Genomic DNA, 10,734 nt, shown 5'->3' with positions numbered 1-10,734 from the left:
CGGAGCCTTTGAGCATGTGCAAAGTGCACTCCGGCAGCTACCCCTAAGAAAGAGTGACCTGATCAGTCCAGCTCCACTTCTGAGCGTGCAGGCGGCCAGCTGCCAACGGGCAAGCCGGCTGCCCAGGATCGCCCAGCCTCTGAGCATGTGCAGAGCTCCAGCATCGCTTTCTGCCCCCCCTCCCCGCCCCTTTGCTTTTTGCACGGCATGGCACCTCGCCAGCCTAAGGCGCTCGCGAGGAGGAACAGGTGGGAGAGCGGGAGCCTTAGAATGCAGAGAGCGAAGCATGATCGACGGGGGAACGCCCGCCCAATCAGGAACGAGAGACTGGTCCCGCCTCACGCGGCGCGACACCGGCCAATCGCCTGGAGGGACCGGGCCGACGCTCCCGCCCTTCGCTCTCGGCGCTTCGGCGGCGGCCAACGACAACCGTGCGAAGGTGCCTCCCTCCCTCCAATGGGAGGCGCCCGTGTTAGTAACGGCGCCGCCAATGGTAGCGCCAGTCGGAGTCCCTGGTAACGGAGCCGGGGCTGCGCCGGGCCGCCTCCAAAGCATGTGGAGCTGCGGGGGGCGCCGGCGGCGGCGTCTCTTCGCGGGCGCCTTCCTGCTGGTGTTGGCCATCGTCGTGCTGAGCAGGTGAGAGGAGCCGCTGAGGAGAAAGGGGCGGGGCCTGGACGCGATATGCAAATCTGGCCCCGCCTCCTGCCGGCCGAGCCCCGCCCTTCCCTAGGAGGGCTCCGCCCATGCCCATGTATGGGCAAAAGACCCCCACATTCCATCCACCCTTTGGAGCGCCCGTAGACCCTTCATCCCTCTTCCAGCCCCATTCTAGTGGGAGGGGGTTAAATCCAGGCTTCTCCTCTTTTACTCCTAGGGTGACCCCCACCCACCTTCAATGGAACATGTTTTCACCATGGTCCTCTGCCCCCCATTTTTGCCTCCCCCCACCTTTCCAAATTATATACAGCATAAGGTTGCTTTAGGTATAAAGAGTGAACCTACCTTGCAAGGTTGTTCATAGAATTGGACAAGTTGGACTGGAACCAGGGGTCATCTAGTCCAGCCCCCTGCACAACTAGATCATTCATGAGAGATGGCCATCCAACCTCTGCTAAAAACCTTTCAATGAAGGGGAGGCCACCGCTTCCAAAGGGAGTCAGTTCCACCGTCGAACAGCTCTTCCCATCAGAAAGTTCTTCTTGACATTTAGTGGGAATCTCCTTTCTTGTAACTTGAAGTTAAGGTCCTACCCTCCAGAACAGGAGAAAACAAGCTAGCTCCATCTTCCATGTGACAGCCCTTTAGGTATTTGAAGATGGCTATCATGAAGCTTTTCCTGTTCACATGCTCTGTCTCTGCAAATCAAACTGCTCTAATGATCTTAGAGATAGGGAAGAAAAAAAATAGCACCCCAAGTTGCAGGACCTATTTTGCAGAACTTCTCTAAGGAGATGTGCGAGTCTAGTTCTCCTCAGAATTGTACACAACCATATTAATTGACAGGTATGTTTGTCAACTGACTAGAAATGACCAGCTGGTTGGTTCAGAAATCAGCAATTCTCTCCAGTGGCCCCTATTCAGCAGAGCCTGAAGGGTTAGCTCAGTCAGTAGAGTGGTAGACTAAATCTCAGGGTTGTGGGTTTGAGCGTCAGGTTGGGCAAAGATATTACATTAGCTCATGCCAGTGGTGAAGAACAATGGGAGTTGATTTTACGGGTGACTTATTAAAAACATGGTGTACTAAACTGCATTTTTAAAAATGTCTGAGAAGGTCCATTTGCAATTTCTCAAGCTTGCTGCCTGTACCCTGGTCTCTAACCATTAAATCTTTGAACTGGGGCATGTATAGTCACTCCAGGGCACATACATAAACAGGAAGGTGCTCTCCAGTGTACTTTAGTTCTTTTTGAGAATCATAGGAGAGAGAACTCAAAGCTTTCTAGTATATCTTTAACCAAAATGAGAAACTTCCTCCATCCTCTTAAGTCAGTGTCAGATGGGCAATTCCAAGGTAAACAAGTTCAGAGAGGAAGAAGGAACTCTTAGCAATATGCAGAAGGGTGGGTGAGTGTTAACAACGAAATGAGTGTGTCCCTGTTCTCATCTGAAATATTGGAACATTTGTAAGCAGCCTGGCTTGAATGATTGTGCTTTTCTAGGCAGTTTGCCCCTGCAGCCCTCCATCAAAGATTCACATTACCTCTCTCCTTAGCTCAAGACCAAGGCATTTAAAGCACACCCCAACCCCCAAGCAATCCTGGGAACTGTAGTTTCTTAAGGGTGCTGGCAAGTTGTAGCACTGTGAAGGGTAAACTGCATTTCCCAGGATTTTGGGGGTGGGTGGGGGATGTGCTTTAAATGTATGCCATGTACACAACTCAAGAGTTTACAGGACACAAATTCAGTCTTAAGAACTCTGAGAAGTTGTAAATCATTATAACAGGAAGATAGTGAGCCATGTTTACACATGACACATGTACAGCACTGAACATATGAGAGAGACTGGGATTGTGCCCACTGGCCAAGCAAGAAAGGGCCTTATGCATGCACAGCTCTTCCTTGTGTTCAGTCAGGAAACAACCTGATTGCCCAAAGGCTCCTGGCATGCATGTAGGAAGAGCCTTTTGTCTCTAATGTCATTTGGGTGACTCTGGCCATTGGGTGCAATCCAGCTCCTCACTTTAGATTACTACCAGTGCAATTTTTGATAATAATAAAAAAATAGTTTTCCAGTAACCTCCCACTTCTGCAAGGTGCAAGACTCCTTAAAGGTAAAGGTACCCCTGCCCGTTCGGGCCAGTCTTGCCAGACTCTAGGGTTGTGCGCTCATCTCACTCTATAGGCCGGGAGCCAGCGCTGTCCGCAGACACTTCTGGGTCACGTGGCCAGCGTGACAAGCTGCATCTGGCATGCCAGCGCAGCCCACGGAACGACGTTTACCTTCCCGTTGGTAAGCGGTCCCTATTTATCTACTTGCACCTGGGGGTGCTTTCGAACTGCTAGGTTGGCAGGCGCTGGGACCGAACGACGGAAGCGCACCCCGCCACGGGGATTCGAACCGCCGACCATGCGATCGGCAAGTCCTAGGTGCTGAGGTTTTACCCACAGCGCCACCCGCGTCCCTGCAAGACTCCTTATGCAGCCTTAAAAGGAAACCCACAAAAGTTACTAGCCTTAAAAATTTTTTTTTAAATGTTCACTAGCCTAAGAAGAGACTAATAGCCTGCATTTCAATAGAAAAGGGGAAGCACACTCCTGCCTTCTGAGGCTAGCATGGAAATGTAGACTAGTGGCTTCTTAGCAGGCTAGTAAAACATTGCCTTCTAAGCAGGCTGGATGGAACGACCAACTCGCTCACTGGCCTCCAGAGAACTCCTTGTCACCTATGGCTACCAGGTTCAGTGTTAGATAAAAGGCTGCCTTTCATTGTTACGAGACACTTGTTTCCATACAGCAACGCGGAGTTGCCACAATGCAGCTCAGAGATCCTGTTGCTTTTAAACATTAAAGGCGGTGCTCAACTAATTAGCTGTGCATTTGCAAGAATCACCACTAGTTCAATTAGACTAACTCTGTCTCTCCCTCCAGTCCTAGCATTACCCCTGCATGTCCCCTCCACCCAGATCTGCTATCCAGGGCTGGGGAAAACTCATAATAGATTCAGGACTAGGAAAGAGGGAGGGAGAATATTCTGTTGTGCACTGAGAAATCCTATCATTGATGAAACCAGCAACTTAGTGCTACTTTGGCTACTACCCCCTGGACACAGTGGCGTAGCGTGGGTTGTCAGCACCTGGGGCAAGGCAAGTAATTTGCGCCCGCTAACCCATGGATTTGTGCCCCCTAACCCGTGGATTTGCGCCCCCTAACCCTAACCCCCAGATGTTGCGCCCGGTGCGGCCGGCCCCCCCCTGCACCCCCCACGCTATGCCACTGCCTGGACATAAGAAGAATCTTGCTGGATCAAGTCAGAGGCTGATATTGTCCGGCATCCTTTTCTAACAGTGACCAGCCAGATGCCTGTGGGAAACCTGATTAACAACAGCATTCTTCCCACTGGTGATTCCCAGCAATGTATTCAGAAGCGTACTGTCTTCGATAGTGGAGGTAGAACATAGCTTTTGTGGGGCTAGTAGACATTGATAGCTGTATACTCCATGAATTTATCCAATCCTTTTTGGTCTCTAATCTCCTCTTTTGACTATATTCCTCACATTGATCCTGCACTGGCCTTTTAGCCCACTCTCCTCTCCTGTCTGGTGTAACAAGTAGGACTTCAGTTCTATCAACAGTAGGCAGGGAAGGAAGGGGAGCGAAGGGACTGGTGAAAGGTTTGGCATCTCAGCAGCTTTATATCCTTCCGGTGCATCAGCATGTTTAAAGAGACAAGCAATATTTCTCAAGTGGTTGTCTGGCAGCCAGTGAGAGGAAATGTACTGGTTTATTGTACCTGAATGCATTTTTCTTTTTAGGTCATGAATAGCTGCATTTTGCGGTTTACATGATCACTTACTGTGTCACTATAAAACTTGCAGCACAAACCTAAACATATTTACTTGGTGCAGTGGTGGGGAACCTGTGGCTGTGCAGACGCTGTTGGACTCTGATTCCTATCCTTCGCCTTGTTGACTGAGGCTAAGGGAAATTGGGGACCAACAACATCCAGACGACCACAGGTACCCCATGTGTGAGGTTTGAGAAGTGGAGCTTCAAGTGTGTCTAGGATTGCAGCCTTGGTCAGCTTTAACCCAAGCCAAACCTAGAAAAATCCCACATAAACAAGACATATACAATTCAGGCTGATCTTCTAGAAACTGCCAACCAGGTAATGCAAGCAGTCAGTTTCTCCTGGTGTGTGTCTCAGATTAAATACAGATGTTAGTGCACTGCTGAATGCTTGAAGCAGGCTTTTGAGCTGTAAGGCCAACTCGAAGGCAAGTTTCTGCTCTGTAACCAACCCTTAGCATTTGTTTTTATCTTCTCTTCCATTTTATTTCTTAACTCCTTTTAGTGCTTCGTTTTGTTGTTTTAATTTATTGTTTTACCTCATTGTTTTATGGTTCTAACTCCCCTAAACTGTGAGGCTGCATGAAGCTGGGCTGGGCTGAGCACTTCGCTAGGCAGTGCCAAACGCAAGGTCAAGTCAAAGTTTACAAGATACTAGTTATAAATTAAGGAAGAGAAACATCTTGATTATCAGACCTGTTGACGAGCTGCTGTTTCATTTTGATGATCACAATGGGGAATAGGAGAGGATTTCCGCCTCCCTCTCTTTCACATTATGCTTATAGAGTGTGACTCTAAGCAACATTATTAGGTTATGGTGGTAGGTATTCTGCCTTCAATTAACCTGAAGGGTGTGATTGTGTATGTGGCTCCAAAGAGACAGCCCCCCCTTACCATTGTGGTTGTGGGAGAAAAGACTGCTGATTGAGGGGTGTCTTTGCTTACTTATGATCTGATAGTTTATGCTCCTTTGTTGTTTTATGTGGGTTTATAATCATCTGTTCCCTGGCTGCACAATGTTCAGTGCTAGCAGTGAACCGACATGGTTGAGATTTTATAACTTTCCAGGTAGCAGAGGTGATAGAAAGAAATCTGTGTACTAAAGACTGCTGCTTGCTCTTCATTTTGAAACATTGGCATACTGGGACCCTGTGTCATCCTGCTATTTCTGGTATCCTTTCAGTAGTGCCCCCCCCCCATGACGTCCTTTTCACCTGCTCTTGCTTGACAGACACACACAATCTTTTTTGTATGACTTGGCATCTGGTTTTACAAAATATCAAGACTAAAGTGTAATTCAACCCTCGGATAAAGCTATGGGCAGTTGTAGAATGCTTGTAAGCTTTCTGTTTCCTTTGGGATACTGTTTACAGGACAAGCAAGCTATGGTTTATACTGAAGACACATTTGGATGGATTGGCATGCGACACAACCCTTTGGGTTTCCCAGAATATACCCCATTTCCCTCCCTTGTTTTATACATGTTCTGCCAGATGAACAATTCTATGTGATTTTTAAAACTTTCATTTTAAAATATGTAACAGCCTTGTAAATGGGATCACAAATTATCTTGCTAAAAGACTGGTAGCTTGTGTTGGCCACCAGCATAGAAAGGCAGCATCTTAGCAGGCTCGTAAACAATGAGTCTTCTACCAAAAGGATGGATAGAGGAGGGATGGAATGACCTGTCCCTCCTGCACCAGCCCACTCAGTCACCTATGTGAAATTTCTGGTCACCTGCAGGTGAGCTGCTAAATAGGAGGCTGGTCCACTACAAAGTAGAGGCTAGTATTGTTTTTTGGAGCTCTAACGTCTGGCAGATTTGGTGCTGTTCAGAGCCCACATGTTTTAATTACTCCCCCAGCCACCACTAAAAGCCTAGCAAGAGCAGTAGTAATGTAATGTCGTTAATTTGTTATCGCTTTGTGAGGTACAAACAAAGCACTATCTTCTCCAGCAAGGTGTAGACAATATCTGTCATTGACCCTGCACAGTGCAAACAAAGCAGCAAAGCAAGCATGAAGGAATCTAGGAAACAGGGCATGCACACAAAGAAACAAAGAGCAATTCTAAAACAAACAATGCTGTGATTTTTTGAAGTAGCAGATAGCCTTTCTAAACCTGCCATCTGCTACTAGAAAAGGGCAGAATTGAAACTGAGGCAAAATAGGCTGATGTCGATTTAGTTCCATCAATGTAGATGGGGGTTTGCAAAGTGATAAAAGCAGAAAAAGTTGGGTTCCTGCCCATTACTCCAGCCTTCTGGGCTGCACAGAGTTGCCCTACCTTCATTTCTGGGTGAAAGCATTAAACTGCATTTATCCATCCAGTTCTCCCCACCCCTTTTTATTAAAATAATTTGCTAGCTGTCTCCTTTTTAAGACCTGGAGACTCATGGGACCTGGTTGCTGGCTAGAGAAGTTTATTGCTCATAAGTAGAATGGGAACATAGAGAGACTGCTAGCAATGCAATCTAGCATATGGCACAGTCTGACCTGTGCAAGATGCCATTGTGTGAGTAGTTGCTTGAGATCATTGGTGGGGATGCACATTTGAACTTTTGTAAGAGTCCCATTCAGAGCCATATAGTTCATATCCCAGGGTGGGGAACTTGTGGCTCTTCAGATGTCCCTGGACTCCTAACTCCCATCAGCTTCTTCAGCCAGAATGATTGCTAGTCAAGGATGATGGGAGCTGTAGTCCAGCAACATCCGGAGGGTCACAAGTTCCTCACCAATGCTGCCAAGTTCCTTATCAATGCTGCAACCTCATTCAGGTACATATATCGAGGTGCATACCTGATTTGTGCCTACTGCTCCTGATTCAGCAAGGGATCTGTGAGCATAAATCTGCTTATGCAGATGCACCTCCTTAGGGAGATTGGTTGATGTGTGTGTGTATAAATATCAGCACATATTTCTTCCTGCAGGAGCCAGTTCTGTCCTGCTTCTTAATTCTTCCTCTTCCAGAGTCATCTTCCAACCAGCTCAGACTCTTTCTTGTCTGCCTGTCGTCATCTCTTGCTTGTAGATTCATTCTCCTCCAAAGAACGCTGTCACAGCTATTCTTATCTGTGACCTGTTAAAGTTGAGTAATAAACATAGCCCTAAGGTCAGTGGGGAGATGGGTTTTTAATAAGGCCTTTAAATGTAATGTATATTCTGGTCAAGGTTTACAGGAGTTTAAGTAAGAATTATGGTAATCTGTGATGTTATGTCCCGGGGGGGGGGGGGAGGTAGGATCCCTGCCGAGTATTAGTGCCCATCCATATCTTAGCTCAATGTGGCTTGTGAACCCCTCAAGTCCCCTTCAATTCATCCTCACCTATGTGACATTCTGCTCCTACTGCTGCCACACACTTTCTCCTCCCCCTATCCTTTGAAATGCCGAAAATCCGATTGCATCCCACGTTACTCACTCTCAGGCCAACCCACCCCACAGGGTTGTTGTGAGGATAGAATGGGGAGGAGGAGAACTATGTATGCCGTCTCGAGCTCTGTAGAGGAAAAGGAGGGATATAAACGCAATAGCATTAAATAATAATAATAACCCATAAATACAGATTAAAGATGGAATGGGAGAGACGACAAGAGACTGGTTTGGGGATGTTCATGTGTCCCTGTGGGTGTTTTACCAAGTAAGAGCTGAGATCTCATAGCACAGAAACAAAGAGAAAGCCAGAATTTTGCTGAGGCAGTCACTGCCAGGGGAAATTTTTCCTAAGCAGACTTCAAGTGGGGTGGCTGTGGCAGTGGGGGGTGGGAATGGGGGGGGGCATTACTGGAGAGTGATGCCATATCTAGCGGGATATGATTTAAAGGCTTTAAAATAAGCGCTACACATAATACAACCACTCCTTGTCGATCATAAAAAGTAATGTGCAAGGAAAGATGGATCGCCAGAGCTATAAATCAGTTCCTGTGTCAGGCTAATAGTAGCTCATGTCAGCCTTGGTGCTGCTAGTGTGGTGGGTGGGGGATTGTTTTGCTTTTAGATATATATCCATCAAAGCGCTGATGGATGACAAGCCTGTCCCCATAACTCATTCTGTGTCCTGGATCCCACCTGACTTTGAAGCTGGTCTTTGCAGGTGTATCTTTTTAGCTCTCCTGAGGGTGTTTTCTGTGGGGATTTTTGGGTGTCTGTTCTTATGGGGCTTGGAATATTTGGGAAACTTGTGGATCCTGAAAGGTGGGAAAACCATATGCCACCCCCCTTCCAAACACCTGCTATATATATCAAGAAATCACTCAAGATATCCCTCAAGTAATTAAGGAACAAAAGAAGAAAAGGCACACTAGCCTGGGAACTTCCTCTCTGCCCAGAACATTGGAGGCTATACACCACACCCCCTCAACAGTATTTATAGGAACTCAAACACTGAGATCCTGCTCTGTTCCAGTAACAAGAAGCCGAAAGCACCAGCCTGAAGATGACGAGTGAGACCTCGTCGAAACGTCGCCTAGACACCCCAACTTTTACACGGGAAGACACCCGAGGACACCAAAACCTGCATATATATATATATATATATATATATATATATATATATATATACAGAGAGAGAGAGAAAGTAATGGTTTGATGTGCTTTGATTGTGCTGAGATTCTGCTGCTTCGTGTTTATTTTTGCTCTGTGTCTCCTGGAAGGTGAGCAGAAGCCTTTATAAAACCCACAGTTCTGCTAAATGCTCCCTGCTTAAAATCTGCTGTATATTTTGGAAAGTTGCTTGCATGTTCACTATGCATCCGTATACCTCGTAAAGATACTATAACCAACTTTTCCATGATGGTTCTTGGGACTGAGGAGCAGGTTTGCATCTGTGTTTGGATACAACTGGAGGCCATTTTGAATCAAGATGGTGGGTTCAGCCTTTCCAAACTGCACTGATTTTTACCCGGATGTCAAAACCTCACTGATTCTTTTTGTTTGTTTCTTAGAATTCCCACACAATACCAGGTAGGAGGTTGCTAAAAGTAGCACAAGAACAAAACACCGCCACCAAACCAGGTTGCTGCCTTTACGGGACTTCAAATCTAAAAGTTTTCAACAGACAATAGAAAGAGAGTAAAATAGGATAGGAAAGGGTAACTATTACATGTATTTCAGCTGGGGGCAGATCTAAATCAGGCAATATATTGCGCAAAACAGAAGGGGATAAGGAAATATATAACAAAAAACAAATTAGACTGGTGGTGTTGCTTACTTTGTGGCTACATGATCAGCTTACTTTTTGTACATCTGACTTAAATGATTTTTCCTCACGCCCTGCTTGCATAGCAATCACGTCTTGTCCAATGAAACATTATGGAGAATGGGACTTAAGTGCCATTTATTTCCGTGCATCTCCTCTAAACATGACTAAGTTTGGATCCAGCCCATTGTTTCTCATGCTTTGGCAGAGGCCCCAGCCTGAACCCGAACTGGCAAACTTAATTTATTATTTATTTGTTTATTTAATATAGTCCATGGGCCGTTTTTCTGCACGTGCACCCTCTGGCATTTTTGGTAAAACAAATCGGTTAGGAATAGCAGCCAGACAATCAATAAAACCAACACTGAAAGGCAGCAGCAGGGTGAGCGGTGAGGCAAGTGAATTAAAATGACAAAATGCCTGTGTACATAAAAGCATTTCGACAGCTTCTCTGCGAATGCATCAAGAAGGTGTCCGCTGGATGTCCCTGGAGAAGGAATCCTGGAGTTGTGGCACCACCGATGAAACAATCCCTTTAAAAAGGAAAGCAGCAAAATCTGTAGCATTGGGAATGCTGGACTTTAAACTTATCACCGGGGAATGCTAGCTTGTCATTTCTTGCTGGACCTCCCAATTCAGACATGCCACATTTAATGCGAACTTCTTTTTCCAGGTATATCCCCTGCCTGCCTGTTGTTTCGGAGGCCTGTAGGGATGAGGAGGTTCAGAGGTACTATCTATACTATCTGTGTGGTCAGGATTTCCAAGTTTCAGATTTAGTTTCCTTGATGCTGTGTTGTAGTTCAGAACTCATATCCCTTCCTCACCAAATGCTTCTTTTTTACTCTTTGCTTGTCTCCTTTCGCTAGACTGTGCCAGCAAGAGAGAGGCTTCTTCCCCTTTACCCTGAATTGTGATGTCTCTCCCCAAACCCTGTGTGTTTAGCCTAGAAACGGTATTTATATATCGTCCAGGGTCTAGCACTGTATGGTGTAGCTTGTTCCTGTTGTGGGTGTTCAACTTGAGATCCTGAG

At 46.4% G+C, this 10,734-nt stretch overlaps 1 protein-coding gene across 3 annotated transcripts in view; it reads left to right on the top strand.

Moving 5' to 3' along the window:
* The first annotated feature begins 271 nt into the window (after positions 1-271).
* LOC309357572 (beta-galactosidase-1-like protein 2) overlaps positions 272-10,734 on the top strand; it is a 73,914-nt gene continuing 63,451 nt past the window's right edge. Inside the window, exons 1-2 of one of the 3 annotated variants that reach the window (XM_081889808.1) lie at positions 272-636; positions 10,374-10,430. In XM_081889808.1, the coding sequence (XP_081745934.1) occupies positions 287-636; positions 10,374-10,430 (407 nt within the window). In that variant the 5' untranslated portion in view covers positions 272-286. Of the gene's footprint in view, positions 637-9,063; positions 9,156-9,349; positions 9,466-10,373; positions 10,431-10,734 lie in introns of those variants that run through there. The other 2 variants (XM_081889810.1, XM_081889809.1) reach the window with 2 other exon arrangements.

This window comes from Podarcis melisellensis, assembly GCF_964234715.1.
Source record: "Podarcis melisellensis genome assembly, chromosome: 15".
NCBI lineage: Eukaryota > Metazoa > Chordata > Lepidosauria > Squamata > Lacertidae > Podarcis > Podarcis melisellensis.
Note: the sequence above shows the minus strand (reverse complement) of the source record. Positions and strands in the feature narration are given on the sequence as shown.